At 45.8% G+C, this 20,569-nt stretch overlaps 1 protein-coding gene across 1 annotated transcript in view; it reads right to left on the reverse strand.

The window, feature by feature from the left end:
* LOC144829042 (uncharacterized) overlaps positions 1 to 20,569 on the reverse strand; it is a 347,020-nt gene that overhangs the window by 227,647 nt on the left and 98,804 nt on the right. Inside the window, exon 5 of the mRNA XM_078687771.1 lies at positions 12,754 to 15,459. Coding sequence (XP_078543897.1) covers positions 12,754 to 14,402 — 1,649 coding nt within the window. The 5' untranslated portion in view covers positions 14,403 to 15,459. The remainder of the gene's footprint in view (positions 1 to 12,753; positions 15,460 to 20,569) is intronic.

Here is a 20,569-nt window from a genome sequence, read left to right on the forward strand (position 1 = left end):
CCCAGGTGATGATGGGGACTCTGGGGAGGGGGGGTGTCCCGCATATACCGGTCACTGGTGAACAACGGTCCTGCGTCCCTGGACTGGTTCGGGGCTCGTTGGGAGGAGTGGCTGGGTCCCCTGGAGGCGGATTGGCGGGATGCCCTTATGCCACCCAAAACCTTGGCTACATCCTTCAAGTTACAACTGGTCCAACTTTACTACCTCCATGCGGCATAGCTCACTGCGGCACACCTTTTCCGGGCCCATATGCGATCTTCCCCAGCATGCGCGCGCTGCGAGTCTGCTCTAGCAGATTTCTATCACATGGTATGGCAATGCCCGGCCCTGGCGCCGTTCTGGAGAGGGGTGGAACTGGAGCTCACGCAGGCCTTAGGATGGGAAGTTCCCCATGAACCGAGGCGCTTCCTGTTTGGGGTGTTTGACGGTCTGGATGGCTCCAGGACAGATAAGCGTTTCCTGGGGACAGCAGTGGCAGTGGCAAAAAGGGATATAGCTGCGCTCTGGTCCCAGGCTAAGGCGGCGACTGTGCGTAAATAGAAGAGGGGTGGATTGGTGTGGAGCACAGGAGGAGTCTCTCTTCGAGGCCTGGGGTTGCCCCGAATTATTCGGTAAAGTGTGGGGTAAATGGTTCAGTTTGCTACCAGTGTGAGGGTCCGACTAATCTTGTACATCTGCAATGTTTTGGGATTACCACACCCAGTCCAGCGGGCCGCCTTTACCTTTGTCGACTGTATGTGATGAGATGTTTTTTATTACGATGCTTGATCTGCTGCCAATGAATTTAATTGTTATTAAAATAACAATAAAGTTGATTATCCCAAAAATATCATAGCCGGAAACAGACCCGAACTCTTTCGTCATCTCTAGGAGACAGCTCATAGTTTGTCTTAGTTTAGGGGTGTAAATTATTATGTCATCTGCATACAATCCGATCTTCTTGGACCAACCTCCAACATCAAAAGGCACAATATTCTCTGAGAGCCTTATCTTACGTGTGAGAGACTCTATATACAAATCAAACAAGAGTGGTGACAACGGGCACCCTTGCCTAGTGCCACGCCTAATCAGTACTGGCTGCGTCAGCATCCCATTCACCAGCACTCTTGCTGTGGGGGCCCGATAAATAGCTGACAGGGTTTTACAAATATTTGTGCCTAGATTAAGATGTTTAACTAGAGTGTGCAAGTAAACCCAATTGACTCGATCGATGGCCTTGGCGGCATCTAATGCGATAACCGCCAAGGGAAGATCGTAGGAAGAGGCTATGTCTGTAGAGCCAATAAGGGAAAAGGTCAGCTCTTTCAGCTGTCTACCTCTAATAAAGCCCTTTTGATCCTCATGACCTAAGTGTGAAATGACACTATTCAGCCTCCCTGCAATAATTTTGGCAAAAAGCTTATAGTCGGTATTTAAAAGGGAGATAGGTCTGTATGATTCAACATTCTTTGGTGATTTCCCTGGCTTGAGAATAAGCGTTATATTTGCCTAATTCCAAGAAGGAGGCAGAGAACTATCTCCCATGAAAATCTCATTAAACAACTGCGTCATGACAGAGTTAAAATTCCAACCAGGGCTTTATAAACTTCCGCCGGAAGGCCATCTGGCCCAGGTGCCTTGCCTCTTTCTCCCCGTCTCATGACCTCCTCCACCTCTCCCTCAGTGATCTCGATTCAAAACATCCTTAAAATCCTCCGATAAAGGGCCCAAGAGTTCCACCCATCTCAGAACTGCCTGATCTTCCACCATCCGATCTTCCTGATATACCTTCCAAAAATAATCATGAAAGGCTTCAGCTATTCCTTTATTATCTGTGATAATCAGACCTGTCTCGTCACTTTTCACTTCTTTAAACAGATTTCAAACTTGGTCACTCTTTGTCTTCCAAGCTAAAAGCTTGCTGCAGCCCTTACCGTACTCAAAATGAGCAAGCTGGCTAGCATCCCATTTCTCTTTGACTCTATCTCTCAGAATTCCCGCTAAATCTGCCTTTAAATCAATTAGATCTTGTAGGTATTTATCAAGAGCCCCTCTGTGGCCTACATTTACTAGCTTGCGAATCTTCTCCCCGACGTCTGAAACCCTGCTGTAATAAAATCTTCTTTTCCTAGCTGCCAAAGCTCCTAGTCTCCCTCACAAAAATGCCTTGTATGCATCCCAAACAATCTCGGTCTTAGCCGACCCCCAATTCCTTTAAAAAAAATAATTTTGTCTCCTCTTTCAAAGCCTCCATTGCCTCTTGTTCAGAGAGTATTGTTCGATCCAACCTCCGGATTGAGGCTAAATTGCTTTCCCCTATTGTCAACTGAAGGGAAATAGCTGAGTGGTCAGAAAGATGAACTCCAATATGCCCAATCTGCGCAACTGAATCAACCATCCTGTGGTCCACCAAAAAATAATCAATCCGGGATTTATGATTATACTTTTTATTGTAGAACATGAATCCTGACTGCTGACCAAACCTCCTTCTCCATATATCACATAAACGCAGCTGGCTCATCAGTAATCTAACTCCAATTGACATTTTGGGATTTACAGCCGCTCTACTATTTTGAGATCTATCTAGTTTGTGATCCAAAACTGTATTAAAATCCCCAGCCATAATAATCGGCCCAGAAAAGTTCAGTAATTCCCTTGCCAGGTTATCTAGTGGACCCGTATCATCCTGGTTCGGGCCATAATACCCTACCACAATAAACACTTGCCCAAAAACCTTTAACTTAACAATCCACCATCTCCCCCCAGCGTTGGACGATGTACCTTCCACTGAGATATTCAAGCCTCATTTAATTAGAACAGCCACTCCCTTAGTCACAGATGTCTGTGGAGTGTATACTACATGAGCCACCCACCGTTGAGATAAAAACAGCTGCTTACTCTCACCCCCGGTCAGGTGAGTCTCCTGTAATATAACTATTTGTGCTGGAGAATCCTTCAAACATTGCATTATCAATTCCCTTCTTCTCTTTACACGCATTCCATTTACATTTCATGATAATATTCTCAATTTGTTTGAACTACCCACACTCATCCCAACCAAGAAAAAAGACTCTCACACCCTCCCTACCATTGACATCAAAAATGCAAGTGAGGATTTTTCTACATTTACACCTTACCATTCCCTCCCCCACCCACAAAAGGCCTGCATCCCACCCCCTTTCCCAGGAAAACCCTTTCCAAATACCCATGGCTAATAAGCCCTATGAGTACCCCTTAAAGGGCGGTGCATTTAATAAACATTAAACATTAAAAATAAAAAGAATACACAAGTAGAATCCTTAACGAATCCTTAAAGAAAGATCAGCCGGAGCAGCCCAAAAACACCTTATAACTTCAAATTCAAATATTACCCGGTTGAAACTGTTCCAAAAATGTATCTACATCTTCTACAAAACAGAAGAAGCGCATCTTATTATTTCACATCACCTTTAAAAGGGCTGGAAATTTCAGTTGAACCAAAACCCCCAATTTCCTCAGCGGCTCGATCATTTTACCAAGCTCCCACTGTCTATTAGCAGTAACAGTCGATAAGTCCGATCTTACTTCAACTTTAGCACCGTCTACTTCCAAAGTTTTCTTCTTAAGAGCACTCGCTAGAATCTTCTCTTTCAAAGTGAAGGTCTTAAAATGTATCAGAATTCTCCTGGGTTTAGCACGATTAGGGTTCAACCTGAAGGGGTCACTATGTACTCTCTGAATATCTCTAGAGATTTCCTCCTCTGTCTCTTCCATCTGCAACTCACTCTTTAACAAATGTACTACATACTTCCTGAAGTCCTCTCCTTCTTTACCCTCTGGAAGTTTTAGAATTTTCAGATTGTTCCTTCTTTGCATATTCTCCAATCTTTCTACCCTTTCCTCGTGCTCTCTCTACTTATTCTTAATTAGTTCTAGCTCCTTCCGATTAACCATGAACTCATCTCTAAGATCTCTAACCTCAACCTCTAATGCAATCGTTCGGCTACTCAAGTCATTAATCTTCTTCTCTAACAAGCCACAGACCGCCCTGATACTTTCCTGGTTAGACTCTGGCATCTCAAATCTCTTCTGTGTCTCAAGATTAAGATTTCTAAGCATGGTCATTATAGAAGAATCACTGCTCTCCTGCTCTGCCTCCCTCTGCTGCTCAGACTGTACAACCCCCATCGTTGATAAAGTTCCAACTTCCGCCGCAACTACGGTTACTTCAGAGCCAGTTGCTTCAGAGCCAGGGCCAGAGCCAGCTCGTGATAGCCTTAAAATACCCTCATCCTGAACCTGAGATACATCATCACCCATGTCTAGAGCCAGGACCTGGAATCGGTTAGGACTCAAATATGTGGACCAATCAACCAAACCTATATCAGACACCTCACCCAAACTACCCCCAACACTAGCCAAATTATTCCCACACTTTTGATGTACCTGTTTACCAGTGGGGGTGTGCCTGGCCTTATTAACTTTGTCGGAGATTTCCCCTTCAACACCAAAGTCTTTGGTAACACCTTAAAGTATGATCTGAGGGAGGGTGTCCCCTTAATCTTGATCTCTGACGAGTCGCCCCATACCAGTTTGGTATGAAATTTGTTTTTAGCGCTTTGCCTTCCTCTGCGCTTCACCTCCCTTACCTCCTTGTTATTTGAATCAGAAGAGCTGCCTTGCTTAAATATGAAATTCTGCGCCGCTTTCCCTGCCCTCCTTAGCGCATACCTAGAGATGCCCCTTTCGCCTGCCCCTTCCCCTGCCCCAACTCCATGGTTGCTAACCGCCACAGAATTTTCCACAAATTTTCCAAACACAAATGTTTACATGCGACCGCAGTCTTGTGACCTTCACTATCTTTACTGTTTGCCCTAGCGGGTAAAGTCTCAAGGGACCGTAGCTGGGGCTTTACATGTATGCGAGAAAAGTGTACCTGTGCTTCGGAAGAGGAAAGCCGCACCTCTGACCTCTTCTTGCTCCTTGTAGCAGCCTGGCTGCCCCCCGTCCTCCCCCTCGAAAAACAGTCCTGGCTGCCGCTCGACGCCCTTTGCCGACCTCGAGTGCTCCTCTGTCCCAGCTGAGATCCAATTGGCTTGCGGGCTCCTCCTCTGCGTCCTCCTCACGCCTCTCCAGACACCGTGCGGCTCCGTAAGCCGATCCCACCACACACTACGTGCGTAGTGAGACCGGTAAATCTTAATGTTTAACGTGCCCGCTCTGGTCTTCACAAACAAAATCGTGGCGGATACGAAATCATCGCATCCTCAGACTACTTGCACCTACTCGCCAGACTCCACTCAGTAAAGAAATCCTCTGCAACCACCACCCGACTCGGGAGACACTCGCAGCCCGCAACTATCCGGTCGCCATATTTTCCCCTTCCAAAATACAACAAGGAGGGAGCCATTACATTGCTTATATTATGGTCATTGCGCACCAGTCGTTCATGGTGCAGGGTTGCAATTTATGATTGTAAGAGAGAGAGCCACTGCTGGCTGCAAGTGTATCTATGGGAGGTGAGCGCATTGGCGCTTTGCACGCCAATTGGTGCTTTTTATGCTCTCTCAATAGCATATTCTGGTTTTCTAAAAAGAAGTTTCATTTACTTCTGCATTCCAATGTGGATTTGTTACAGTCCAATATGTCGAATCTAGGAAGCACACGCTGCTTCTTCTGCAGCTTATTAGAAACAAAACAAATGCATTTATGTCCCCATGAGCATTCTTGTGTTCACTACAGTCAGAGTGCTATGAAAGTTAAAATTGCTGTTTAATGACAGACGCTGATTTCATCGCGCATACGCTGTTGCTGGCTCTGCTCTTTGCGCTTTGTATTTTAACCTACCTGATTTTGTGATTTTAGTTTATTTTCATTTGCTGCACTTATTCCTTGATTTTAGCAGGGTCTTGCCCCCTTCCTCATTCGGCACATAATTGTTCCCCTCACCGCCGTTTTGGCGGGCTTGGATCACGGGGGTGGTTCACTGTGGGCGCCATTTTGGATAGGGCTGGGATTTTGGAATCGGGCGCCATCTTGGAGCGTCCTCGCGCTCGTGATAGGATTGGTGGCCCTACTTAAGGCGGACCTCCGGATAGAGGCGGCCTTGACAGACGCTGATTTCATCGCGCATACGCTGTTGCTGGCGCTGCTCTTTGCGTTTTGTATTTTAACCTACCTGATTTTGTGATTTTAGTTTATTTTCATTTGCTGCACTTATTCCTTGATTTTAGCAGGGTCTTGCCCCCTTCCTCATTCGGCACATAATTGTTCCCCTCACCGCCGTTTTGGCGGGCTTGGATCACGGGAGTGGTTCACTGTGGGCGCCATTTTGGATAGGGCTGGGATTTTGGAATCGGGCGCCATCTTGGAGCGTCCTCGCGCTCGTGATAGGATTGGTGGCCCTACTTAAGGCGGACCTCCGGATAGAGGCGGCCTTGACAGACGCTGATTTCATCGCGCATACGCTGTTGCTGGCGCTGCTCTTTGCGTTTTGTATTTTAACCTACCTGATTTTGTGATTTTAGTTTATTTTCATTTGCTGCACTTATTCCTTGTTTTTAGCAGGGTCTTGCCCCCTTCCTCATTCGGCACATAATTGTTCCCCTCACCGCCGTTTTGGCGGGCTTGGATCACGGGGGTGGTTCACTGTGGGCGCCATTTTGGATAGGGCTGGGATTTTGGAATCGGGCGCCATCTTGGAGCGTCCTCGCGCTCGTGATAGGATTGGTGGCCCTACTTAAAGCTCCCCTCTCCCGCGCAGCGGGACGCGCAGGTGAGGACGCCGTCGCTTAGCCGGAGTCGTGCCAGAGTCCTGCCCGTCTGCGCCCGTCCGCGTCGAGGCAGCGCGAGGTGGGGCAGGCTCTGTTCTTCCTTCACGATAGAGCTTTGCAGTCACAGGCAGGTATGCAGTGCTATACGCGATTAGAGCTGTTGGCACTTGGGCAAAAATGGAGAGCCTGTGTTTGCCAGCCTGTAGACCCGTTAGCCGGCCCTTACAGCTGTGTATGTAAAGGCTGGTCACTCACAAAACCTACTAAAATCCGTTCTCTGGAAGACGCTATTCCTATCGCACGAAAGTGTGTGGCACCTCGGGATCTTCGGATCTGGTGCTTAAACGTCAGGTCCTTAGTAAAACATCACCAGTTCATTTGTGAACTGATTGAGAAAGATGATCCCGATATCTTTTTATTAACAGAAACCTGGCTTCAGGACTCTGATGCTGCTATACTGAATCTTGCTTTTCCTCAGAATTATACGATCTTTACGTCCAATAGGACCACTAGAGGAGGTGGTATCGCTATGGCAGTCAAATCCTGCTTTCCGGCTGAATGGAAATTGGCGGGACTGCCTGCTTGCGAAAGTGCAATCTTCAAAGTTGCTTTTAGCCATCATTTTACATTCAGCGGTATACTCATCTACCGCCCTCCCGGCAATGATTCTGTCTTCAGGGCCGCGCTGGCCGATATGGTCAGCCCTATAGCACTCGGTTGTGCCAATTTTAACATCGTGGGGGACCTTAACATCCATTTTGACAATGGGTCATCCACAACCGTGAACACCCTGCTGGCGGACCTTGAGGCTCTCCAACTCACGCAGTTGGTTACCCTGCCTACCCATTCAGGGGGCCATATCTTGGACCCCTTTTTTTCCACACTGGAGGGGTTGAAGCTTTCAGATCCGAAGCTCATGGGTTGGACAGATCACTTGCTAGTGGAAGCCTTGTGTCCGGTCCACGACAAGCCTTTTATACTGGTGGACAGACCTATCTTAAAAAGGCTTTGGCATAAGCTTAAACTTGAAGAGTTTTACAGCTTACTAGAACAGAAACCTTTGAGCATTCCTGAAAATGTGGAAGAAGGATACCAACAGTTCTGTACCTGGATCACCGAGGCCCTTGATTCTCTTATACCTTTACGGTGGTCGAAAGGCCGGATAAAAACACCTAGCCCGTGGTATAATGAGTCTCTTGCAGAGCTGAAAAAATCTTGCCGAAAAACAGAGAGGGAATGGAGAAGATCTTATGATCCTGCTCTGAAAATTCGGTATTTCGCTGATCTAAAACTTTATCACAGAGCTATCTGCAGAACAAGAGCCGCATTTTATGCTCAGGAATTTGCTACCAGTTCTAATCCATCTAAGCTGATCTTCAAAGTCCTAAAGGACCTCATGAAAAATAGAGTCACCTCGGAGGTGATTTGCACAGATTCCCACTGTGAAAATCTGGCCTCCTTTTTCGTGGAAAAGGTGGAAAAAAATCTATCAAGGATTTGATACTTACTGCCAGAATCAAGAGACTACTGACCCCGAGGCGGGGGATTATGAGACCCTTGCCACTCTACCGCACTTGTCTATTGAGATCTTTGACAAGCTTAGCCTTAGGGTCAAGTCAGGATCCCCTTTGGATCCGTTAAAACCAGCCTTAATTAACACACTCTCCCCGATATGCCGAGCACCCATATTGAATCTTATCAATATGTCATTGTCCAACGGAATGGTACCCACAGCATGGAAACAGGCAGTGGTTACACCTATATTAAAAAAAGCCAACTCGGACCCCCGGCTGCCAGAAAACTATCGACCGATATCCCTGTTGCCTTGGATAGCTAAAGTAACGGAAGCACACGTCAACTCTGTTCTGACTGAGCATCTGGCTCGGAACCAGATATTGGACCCCAGTCAGAATGGCTTCCGGCCGGGACACAGTACCGAGACGGCATTACTTTACATCACGGAACATCTTCGCCAGGTACTTGACTCGGGTCGTACAGCAGCGCTTCTACTATTAGATTTAAGCGCTGCTTTCGATACGGTGTCCCATCATATACTGATCCAACGCTTACAGGAGGCTGGAGTGGCTGACATCGCTCTCCAGTGGTTTCGATCCTTTCTATCGGATCGATCCTTCAAAGTAGCTATACCACCTGGCCACTCTGCCACTCATTCCCTGGAGCTGGGAGTCCCACAGGGATCCTCGTTGAGCCCAACAATGTTCAACCTCTACTTGAAACCGCTGGCTGCAGTCGTCAAACAGTGGGGTCTAACGATGGCCTCATATGCTGATGACACACAGCTAGCGGTGACACTGAGTGGAGACCCTGAGGTGGAGGCTCCCAGATTCCGTGCGGGTCTGGTGGCAGTAGCAAGCTGGCTCCGTGCCAATTGCCTCCAGTTGAATGCCACCAAAACGGAGGTGTTGGTGTTAGGGAAGCACGCTGAGCTATGGGGAAACCAGTGGTGGCCACCAGAGTTGGGAGTCACTCCTATTCCAGCATCTGGAGTGAGAAATTTAGGCATTTGGCTGGACTCTGCGCTCACTTTCATGGATCATACCAAGAAGGTGGCTGCTACATGCTATGGCATTTTGCGGGGAATAAGGCCGGTTCTAAAATATTTTGATCCCCCTACCAGACAGCTTGTGGTCCAAGCATCAATTCTATCTCGGCTGGACTACGGCAGCTCGCTGCTGTTAGGGATAAATCAAGCGGAGGCCTCTAGGCTCCAAAGGGTGCAAAATGCCGCGGCACGGGCCATTGTGGGCCTCCCCAGACACTGCTCAGTGTCTGGCACTATCGTGGCCTTACATTGGCTTCCGGTCAGACAGCGAATTAAGTTCAAAGCGCTGTGTCTGGCCTTTAAAATTTTGAAACTTTCTTCACCGCCGGCACTTGCTAATCTACTCACTCCCTATATCCCGTCAAGATCCTTGAGATCGGAGGCGCTTCACTTGGCAGTCTGCCCCCGGTTTAAACGGAGCAGAATGGGTGGCCGCTCTTTTAGGGTGCTTGCAGCAGGCCTATGGAACTCGCTTCCGGTGCACATTCGAGCCCTTAATGATTTGCTAGCCTTCAGGCAGGCAATTAAAACCTTCCTGTTCCATGTTTAAGATTAGTTGCCCTCTTTTCTTTTATTATGTGTTATGTTATAGTGTCTGTCAAAAGCGCCAGGACGCCCCTTTGCTGGGGCAGCTGTGCGCTATAAAAATATAAATAACATAACATAACATAACATAATAAGACAAAATGTATTAACATAAAATTCTTTAACAGTATTGCACAATAATGCTCAAAGAAGACAATATCTATTCTAAAGTGTAATCTGTAAAAAAGAGAAAAATCTTATAATGTATATTGTTGTTTACAGATATGACAAGATTACTAACGTGAATGAACTTAAATTTATTTTTAAGTTAAAAAATGCATTCAGAATTATTTTTGTCTATTAAATATAAGTAGTGGGACACCATGAGGATGGCCAGATGAGTCAATGTTATGTGGAAGCTGCTTGAAAGGTCTGGATTTCATTTATTTGTGCATTGTAAGTATTATAACACTTATTCATATGAAGTAAGATGAACGCAAACTAATAAGTTTACCTTAGCAGTAATTTCTGCCTTTTATTTCATTATTTTTTAATTTACTATCTTTGATCGCAAAAAGAACATAGTCAACTAAACGAAATACCACATTAGTACTTACACAGTGAAAATGAACAACGTGAAAATGTGTTTTGACATACAATTACAAATAAACTCATAATAATCAAACATCAATACAAACGAATGAAATGTCACAAAGAACAATCAATATATACACAATACGAAATACAAAGTTGTCATGTGTTCTTTTTGTGATCAAAGATATTAAATTAAAAAAAAAATGAAATAAAAGGCAGAAATTACTGCTAAGGTAAACGTATTAGTTTGCGTTCATCTTACTTCATATGAATAAGTGTTGTGAAGTCACTAGAGGCATAGGTAATTTTTTTATGTAGTATAACTGGCCCTACCTACCCTCTAATCCTTTGGGCCAAACCCCTCCTTTTTTTTTACAATTGTAAGTATTATAATCATGGTTCTTTTTCAATAGAAACTGCCAGACCTTTTAAAAGGATTGTTAAAAGAAAGTCTAAGACTTGAAAAGTTTTTGCCAAATGGTGACATCCAATCACCCTACACATCATATTTCCTAAAAAAGAAAAACATACATAAAAAAGATTGGTGTATCCTATCCTCAACACATTGTACTCTTCTTTTTACAATCATACAGAATTTCCAGATCCGAGCAATGAAATCACATCATACTTTAATAGAAGACAAACACATAGCAGGTTATCCTGTAATATGATCTTATACTGACCCCATGGGGTTTTGGAGGGATTTCATGGGCCACTATGTAATATAGGTTTCATTAGCAAGAGGACAGTCTCAAACCAGCCTGCAGAGCTTTACTATTGCATTTTGTTGATTTAATATTCCAATCATGAAAACTCATACCTGGCCGTTCTTATTTTAATTAATGAATCAGGAGAATAGCATTAACAATCTCACCCTTAACCAGACTTCACTTACAGATTTTAGTAAACATTCCCATTTGAAAAACAATACATTTTTTAACCCAACTGCCACAAAATAATCATGTAAAATAAAAAATACAAACTGGCTAATGTTTATGATATGACCCTACATTGCCATCTGAGGGATCTGGAGATATTTACAAACCACATCGCCTTTAGCCTTGTGGTTTATTATATGATCAGAACACCATGATGGAAATGTAGGACAATACTACATGGTTATACATTGAAATATACTTGGAACTTAATGTTTACATAATTTATTAATGCCTTCACCATCCCATGACACGAATGAAATAGAAAAATTTACCCCATGGTCAACAATGTCAAAGGTTACCAATACATTGAGTAACAGGATCAAAGAGCTACCTCTCCTTACAGAGTGAAAAAGACAACTTACACAGTGGGAGGGTAGTTTCAACATATTGAGTTTTTCCAAACCTAGAAAGCGCAATATTGAACCTCACCTGACATCGGAAAGGTCTAGACACAGTTTCTTCATAAACCTTATAACTCTGAATGTTGAAAAGTAAACGAAACCCTCCCACATTTACTGTAGCCAAAATTATTTTCTAAGATGTGTTGGTGACAGCGACTTATAATTTAATGAAAGACTGAAACACACCCTATACGATGCTCCTGTATGAGATTTCTGTGTGTTAACTTGCTGATGCATATATAGATGGAAAAAACATGGAAGCTTTTCTCACACCCATTACAACAGAATGTTATTTACACTTTGTGTGTTCACTAATTGACCACTAGGCATAATAAATCATGCAAGTTCTTCCCTCATTAACTATGTCTGTGGTTTGCAGAAGGTGTCTTACATTTTATGAATAACTGAAACATCCTACATATTTTATGTTGTTTTTCCCATGTGTGAGTGCTGGGGTCATTTTAGGTATGTTGAGCTAGCAAAGCCCATTCCACCTTCGATGCATTTGAATGGATATTCTTCTGAATGCCTTCACAGAGAGATTGTTAGGACTTATTCTTGAGTAAAGCTCTTTCCACATTCACTGCATGTGTGTTTTTCCATTTCTATGTTAGCTACTGACTCTTAAGATGTACGGATCTACTAAAGCTCTTTCAACATTCACTGCATTTCTATGCTTTTTATTCTGTATGCCATCACAGATGGATGGTTAGGTCTGAGGCTTGTGTAAATCTCTTTCCACATTCTCTGCATTTGTATGTTTATTTCGCCTGCGTGTTAGATGGTGGCTCTTTGGATGCATGGATTTACAAAATTCGTTCTACACTCACTGCAAGTGCATGGTTTCTCTGCAACATGCCTTTGCAGATGGATGGTTAGGATTGACCCCCAAGTGAAGGAATTTTCAGATTCACTCCATGCGTATGGTTTTTCCTGTGTGCTTGCGTTGATGGTCCTTTATAGTTGTTAAGCGCGTAAAGTTAATTCCACATTCCCTTCATGTGTATGGTTTTTCCATTGTGTGTGTTAGCTGGTGGCTCTTTAGAGTCGCAGATATACGAAAGTTCTTTCCACATTCATTGCATGTGTATGGTTTTTCTCCTGTATGCCGCCGCAGATGGATTGTTAGTTCTGATGCTGTAGTAAAGCTCTTTCCACATTCACTGCATGTGTATGGTTTTTCTCCTGTGTGCATTCGCTGGTGTCTCCTTACATGTGATAGTTGAGTAAACCTTTTTCCACATTCACTGCATCTGTATGGTTTTTCTCCTGTATGTGTTCGCTTGTGGATCTTTAAAGCTGTTGCTTCAGTAAAGCTCTTTCCACATTCACTACATGTGTATGGTTTTTTCTTTATGTGTGTTAGATGTTGGAGGGTAATAAAGCTCTTTCCACATTCACTGCAAGTGTAAGGTTTTTCTCCTGTGTGTATTCGCTTGTGGATCTTTAAAGCTGATGCGTCAGTAAAGCTCTTTCCACATTTGCTGCATGTGTATGGTTTTTCTCCTGTATGCCGTCGCAGATGGATGGTTAGGGCTGATGTCTGAGTGAAGCTCTTCCCACATTCACTGCATGTGTATGGTTTTTCCCCAGTGTGTGTTAGCTGGTGGCTCTTTAGATGTGCAGAGCTATTAAAGCTCTTTCCACAGTCACTGCAAGTGTATGGTTTTTCCCCTGTGTGAATTAGCTGATGTTTCCTTACATTTGATGCGACCGTAAAACTCTTTCCACATTCACTGCAAGTGTAAGGTTTTTCCCCTGTGTGGATTCGCTGGTGTTTCCTTACAGTTGATGCTTCAGTAAAACTCTTTCCACATTCACTGCATGTGTATGGTTTTTCCCCGGTGTGTGTTAGCTGGTGGCTCTTTAGATTTGCAGATGTACGAAAGCTCTTTCCACATTCACTGCAAGTGTATGGTTTTTCTCCTGTATGCCATCGCACATGAATTGCTAAGATTGATGCTTCAGTAAACCTCTTTCCACATTCACTGCATGGGTATGGTTTTTCTCCTGTGTGTGTTAGCTGGTGGCGTTTTAGCTGCGCAGAGCTACAAAAACTCTTTCCACATTCACTGCAAGTGTATGGTTTTTCTCCTGTATGCTTCCGCAGATGGATGGTTAGTAGGGATGCTTTAGTAAAGCTCTTTCCACATTCACTGCAAGTGTAATGATTATCCCCTGTATGCATACGCTGGTGGATCTTTACATCTGATAAACGACCAAAGCTCTTTCCACATTCACTGCATGTGTGTGGTTTTTCTCCTGTATGTGTTAGGTAGTGGCTCTTTAGATTTGAGGATGTACTAAAGCTCTTTTCACATTCACTGCATGTGTGTGGTTTTTCTCCTGTATGTGTTCGGTAGTGGCTCTTTAGATTTGAGGATGTACTAAAGCACTTTCCACATTCTTGGCAAGTGTCTGTCTTTTCTCCTGTGTGGCGTCGCAGATGGATGGTTAGCTCTGATGCACAAGTAAACCCCTTACCACATTCACTGCATGTGTATGGTTTTTCCCTTGTGAGTGTTTGCTGATGGATCTTTAGGTTTGCTGTGTGAGTAAAGCACTTTCCATTTTCACTACTTGTGTCTGTATTTTCTGGTTTATGTGTGCAATATTTGCTCCACAGAGTCGATGACTCAATAAAGGTCATCTTACATTCATTACACCAAAATGAATTTTCTGTTGAGTTGTTACTGGTGTCAGTGTAGTAATGATGAATGATTAAATATTTTCTCACAAACACAGAACCTTTATGTTGTTTCTTCTCTTTAATAATGAACTCTTAGTTGTGAATTGCTGATAACCACTATTGCCACATTAACGTGTCCTTATGGGTTTCACACTGTGCATTGTTGGTGACGCTACTTTAGCACTGAGCAGAACCTAAAGCTTGTCTTCCATTGTATGTGTTTTACTTTGGACTTTAGAGTCTAAGTGTTGGCTATATTTTGGCATAAATCATACTATGCCATGAGTTTGTTGACTGACCATTGTGGTTCCTGAACCACTAACTATATTTTAATATTCACTGGATATGTGTTGTATTTGAAGGGTTTGTGTTCTTATTAAGAATGTTAAATAGTTACTGGAATTCTTGCAAGACTGATAACATAGGCATGGTCTTCCTATAGGGAGCTGTGTCTTTAACCTGCGTTAAGAACTTTTCAAGTAGAACTGCAAACTCGCAGCTTATCTAAACAATATATTTTTAGGAGAATATTTATAAAATACACACACAAAGAAAAAAACTCATTACCAAGTCTTTATATTCTAGAATAATGTACGGATTGTAGGGGCCAGCCAAACAGTGTTTATGTTGGACTAACATCACAGTCTTTATATTATCATGTTAGAGAGACTAGCATTGTTGTAACTACCTAATAATTATCTAAGATAAAGGGTGGTATCTACCATATTTTAATACTGGATGTGTTCTGCCAGTTTAATTTTTGTGATGTTAATTATTTTAATCTTTTGAGTCCAGCAGCATGGATGTCGTCAGCCTCTTGAAGCAGCCGGATTGCACTTGATGTTCTTGCAGGCTTTGTCTGTTTGTGTACGTGATTCTCGGTCTCCTACTGATTTGTTCTTTTTCTTATTACTATTTGACATCATTTCTTGTTCTTCTTGAGTATTAGATACCTTTCAAGTATTGTCATATTTTCTTCATTACTCTTCGTCGTATTATGTGTTCAGGAATCTCCTATCTGTGGATACAAAGAAAACTTGTAATATCAAAATCTATAAGCAGCATAGTGTACAATATGTCTCAGATGAAATGTCAAAAAATTAACACAGATAAATTCCTGCCACTGGTTATTACTCTAGAAAGCAATCCAGTCTATCTTTTTAGCTCACTGCTCCAAAATGTACAGCGCTGTATGTGCCGGAGTTCACCTAGATCTGAATAGTAACATAAGCAACCATGCATAATAGAAAATATCACAGCATCTTAATATCCTGATACCACAAAAAAATAAAATTAAGAAAGACTGATGATTCAGGATAGTGGGCATTTTTTGTATTCAAGAAATGAAAGGATGCAGAAGCTTTTCCAAGGACTTTATTACAACCCCTTGTGGATTACTGGTTTTGGAGGGGTAGACACATTTTACAAAGAAAGCGAAATTCACAACAACAAAAAACATTTTTTTTTGTTGTGTAAATGTTTTTATTAGGTTTTACAGGTTAAAGCCCCCGGGAGGGGTAATACTTCAATCATGTATTCGAATTGTCACACATTGAATAGTCACATAGAATTCACCGTTAAAAGTTGTCTGTAACTTGTAAATGCTCGCACGTCCAGCAAAATAAAACACACATTGTACCTTATGACCCTCGGGATTGCAGATTAGGAAAGTGAAGGTACCGTGATATAATCTCTTACGAGTCATCTCTAAAGCTGCGTGCTGGCGGGGGTTGGTGTGAGTGTCGTCCCGGTGTGTGTTCATTCAAACCTTTATCAAAGTGGCAATTGTGGTAAATGAAGTGGGCGTCGGTGTCCAAACTACCGACTGTAAACGAATTGTGGAACTGTGGGGATAAACTCTTCCTAGATTTATGGGCGGTGGGAGAGCGCACGGCGGGCTGGCTGGGGCCAATGGGCACGGCGGGTCGAGGGTGTCGGGGTCTGTGGCCTAGGGGGTTGGGACCCCGAGGGTTCCCGGGACAGAGGGGGGCATCCTGCCAGGGGCGGTGGGTCATGTCACCGAGGGGGTTCGCTGTTCAGTCTGTTACGTCTAAGTGGCGTGGAGCGTCTGCTCTGTGCATGCAGCGAGGGGGATCGGGAGGTTGTGTGGAAGTGTGGGTGTGAGGTGGGGATGGTTCTGGTGCATCGTCCGGGGTTGTCTCCTGTTTAAATTGTATGAGCAGCTGTGCCCATTCCAGGGAGATGGGGTGTTTGCGCGTCCCCCGCACCTCTACTTCCCGTATAATGTCTTCCTCTACTGCCCCCCATTTGCTCATTGCCCCAATCCAGGCTGCTTCCGGGGGACCCGAGGGGGCCCTCCAGTGCATGGCGATGGCTCGCTTCGCCAGTAGCAGGGCAAGGGATGCAAATCGCCAGTGTACCTTCTCAGATTTCTTACGTCTATAGGTTCCCAGCGCACAGACTTCCCAGGAGTTAATGTGTGGTAGGCTGACTAGTGCGAGGAGTGTTCGGTGTATCATGGTCCAGTACTGGTGCAGAGAGGGGCAGTCCCAGAACATATGTCGTAAGTTCACCTCCGGCAGTTGACACCGCGGGCAATTAAATTGTGTGTCCGGGTAATACCGGTGAAGCCTATCCGGAGTGAGATAAGCTCGGTGTAGTATGTTAAATTGTATCTGGACACTTTCTTTGTGTATTCCAAAGCGCGTGTCCATTCCGTGTCATTGAACACCCTGCTGACGTCGTCTTCCCAGGATTGAAGCAAAGTATCTAGGGAAACATTGGTTACTCCCTGATGGCCTTGTAGTGCCACGTAACTAGGTGTCTGCCGGCCCCCATGCGGAGGATCGTGTGGAGCACCGGGTGCGTGGGCGGTTCACCATCTTGAAGACCCCAGAACGGTCGCATGCTATCTAAAATTTGTCTGTGCGTAAGGAATTGTCCTCGTGGGAGGTCATACCATTCAACTAACTGCTCATAGGTGCGCAATTGCCCCTCGTGGAACAACGCTTCCACCTCCATCACGTCGTGGTCTGTCCATGTCTGCAGGGCCCTAGTAGTGTAATGTGTTGCTCCGCGAGGGAGACCCATCAGGGGTAGCAGTGGGGAATAGAGTGGCCGGTCTTTGGACATTCGATAAATAAGCATCATGCATTTACGCGCCACCGAGACCTGAAGCGGGTGGGTGCGGGACGGCTTGGTCCCGGGCAGGAGCATCCTTCTAATGACCGGAAGGGGTATCTTACTGGTCTCCGTTGTCGTTTCCCCAATGCAGCGCTCCGCCGTCCAATGGGATAGCCACTGGAGTTGTGCGGCCAGGAAGTATGATTCGAAGGAAGGGGCCCCCAGGCCCCCGTCTGCGGTCGGCAGACATAGCGTGCGTAATGCCACTCTGCGTCGGCCATTACCCCATATCAGCGTCGTGAGCAGGGTGTCCAGTTCCCGGAAGAACGACCGGGGCGGGATCACCGGTAGATTGGCAAAGTGGTAGAGCAGTCTGGGCACCATTATCATTTTTGCTATGGCCACTCGGCCGATGGGTGCCAGGGGCAAAGGCTTCCAAAAGTTGACCGCCCGCCGCAAATGCGCCAGTACCCTGCGGTGATTGCCCTGGTATAAATCTGTCGGAGAATGATAGAGGCGTGCTCCCAAGTACCTGGGGGCATCTCCGCTCCAACGTAAGACCCGAGTGCCCAGCGTCACCTCGTGCGGTGCCAGGTAGGGGCCAAGAGGGTAAACGGTTGACTTGTTCCAATTGACCCTGAGGCCTGACATGGCTCAGAAGGCTTGCAGGGTATCCCATATCGAGGTGAGGTCTCCCGTCACATCTCGGACGTAAATCAGCAGATCGTCTGCGTATAGGGACACGCAGTGTGTCGTCGCCGCGATCGGAATTCCCAGACTGCGAGTGCGAAAAGGAGAGGGGAGAGCGGGCACCCCTGCCTGGTCCCTCTCTCCACCGGGAATGGAGCGGAGATAAGTTTGCCGATCCTCACTCTAGAGGTGAGTCCCCCATATAGAAGTCGCGTATATGCCATCAAATTCTGGCCGATATTCAGTGTCCGGAGAATCGCGAACAGATGGGGCCACAGCAAGGTGTCGAACGCCTTCTCTAGGTCAAAGATCAGGCATGCTGCGTGTGGGAATCAGTCTCTCGTGCTGTCCTGAATATGAAAGAGCCGTCTCAGGTTGTGGGATGTGTTGCGCCCGGGCACAAAGCTGCATTGATCGGGGTGTATCAGGGCTGGCAGAATTTGGCTATAGCGATCGGCCAAGATTTTCCCTAGGATTTTACAATCCGTGTTTAAGAGTGTAATGGGTCTGTATGAGGACGGGAGCGTGGGGTCTCTGTGGGGTTTCAGGAAGGTCACCATCGTGGATTCACAGAATGACGCGGGCAGAATCCCTTTAGAGAGGGCCTCCTCATACGTGATCGCCAAGTAGGGTACTATCTGGGCCGCGAATGTGCTATAGTATTCCAACGGGAACCCATCCATCCCCGGCGTCGTCTTCCGTGCAAGGGAGCTGATGGCGTGCTTAATATCAGGGGGTGTAATTTTACTGTCTAGATCCTTCTTGTCCTCTGCGGAGATTGTGGGGAGTGTGTGTGTGTCCAGGAAGTGTGCCAACGTGTGAGGCTGTGCCGGCTCTGGGTTGTGGTACACAGCCGTGTAATAATTACAGAATATGTGTAGGATGTCCAGTTGGGAGGTGTGGAGCCTTCCAGCCTCGTCCATCAGCTCTGTGATGGGCTGTGCGGTCGCGCTAGGAGTGCCCCTGCTCTGTTACCCTCCTTATGATGTACTCGCGTAGCGTACATACGGAAGTTATACTTCCGCAAGTCTAGTAGTGTTTCCGCGTGTGCGAGTTTCGCCGCCGTCACCTGTTCTAAAGTGGCCCGTCCCTGGTCAGAGTCACGGGACATCTGTGCCAGCGCTGTCTCTGATGTGTGTAGCGCGCGCTGTAGTGCTCTCCGGACCCCCACCACCTGTTGAATGCAATGTCCACGTGCGGTGACCTTGTAGGTGTCCCATTCTATAGCTCTGGAGGTGGCCGAGCCCACGTTGCGCTGAAAATGTTCCCGGATGAAGTCCCCGTGTGTTTGACGGAAGGCCTGATCTGTGAGGCATTCCTGAGGGACCTCCAAGTGGGAATCGGGGGGTTGGGTGGCTTCCAGCGGATGGTCACTGTGTGTGCATCGTGATCTGACACTATGCACCCCGGATAGTCAGTGTGCTGTATTTTCGGTAGGACATCTGTGGAACACAGAAATCGGTCAAGCCGTATCCGAAGGTCATGTGGGATGGAGTGAAAGGAATATAATCTGGCCGCCGGGTTCCGCTTTCTCCAGGCATCCGCTAGCGCCCAGTGTGCCACCCACCTGCGGAAGTGTTCAGTTTGTCTGCGAGCTGGGGAGTGTGGCGGGGTTGTGTGACCTGTCCAGATGAATATCTAGTACACAGTTGTAATCCCCGCCTAAGAGCCATGGCACCGTTGTGTGGGGGGCTAATACTGTAGTCAGTTTGTCCCAGTATTATTCTTGTTCTGTATTCGGGGCGTATATGCAACCGATAAGGATCGGTTGGCCCTCTAACAGGCCACTAACAATTGCATATCTCCCGTCGCTGTCCACCAGTCTGCACTGTTCTTTGAATGGTACGCCAGGCCGAATCCAGATTAACGTGCCCCTTGCGAAGGCAGAGTATTTTGTGGCACACACAATGCCCCAACATTTTCTATGGAGGCGGCCTACCTCTTGTTCCGTCAGGTGTGTCTCCTGTAGGAGGGCCACCTGTGCCTGCTGTCGCTTTATGTAGGCGTAGATGGAGTATCTCTTCGCAGCCGTATGCATACCTCTGACGTTTAAAGTCACAAATTTAAGGTCCGTGTTAGGTAGTGTAGATGTCATGGGTCAGGTATAAGGTGTGTGGACCTTGTAGGATTACCCTGTCCATCCCGCCGGACTCCCCCTCTCACCTCCCACCGCCCCACCGGTCCAGAGACGCACGCCATGATACTGTCTCCTCGTGTCTGCCTGTTTCATAGACTAGGAAAGTAACATCATAAAGGAGAGTAAACCGTAACTCTGGGAAACATTCCCAACTGGGGGGCCTATTGCTCGAGGCAACACGTCCAAACAATATCGCATAAGAGTTCTTTAGTTCGTT

Source organism: Lissotriton helveticus, chromosome 4_1 (genome assembly GCF_964261635.1).
Source record: "Lissotriton helveticus chromosome 4_1, aLisHel1.1, whole genome shotgun sequence".
Classification (NCBI taxonomy): Eukaryota; Metazoa; Chordata; class Amphibia; order Caudata; family Salamandridae; genus Lissotriton; species Lissotriton helveticus.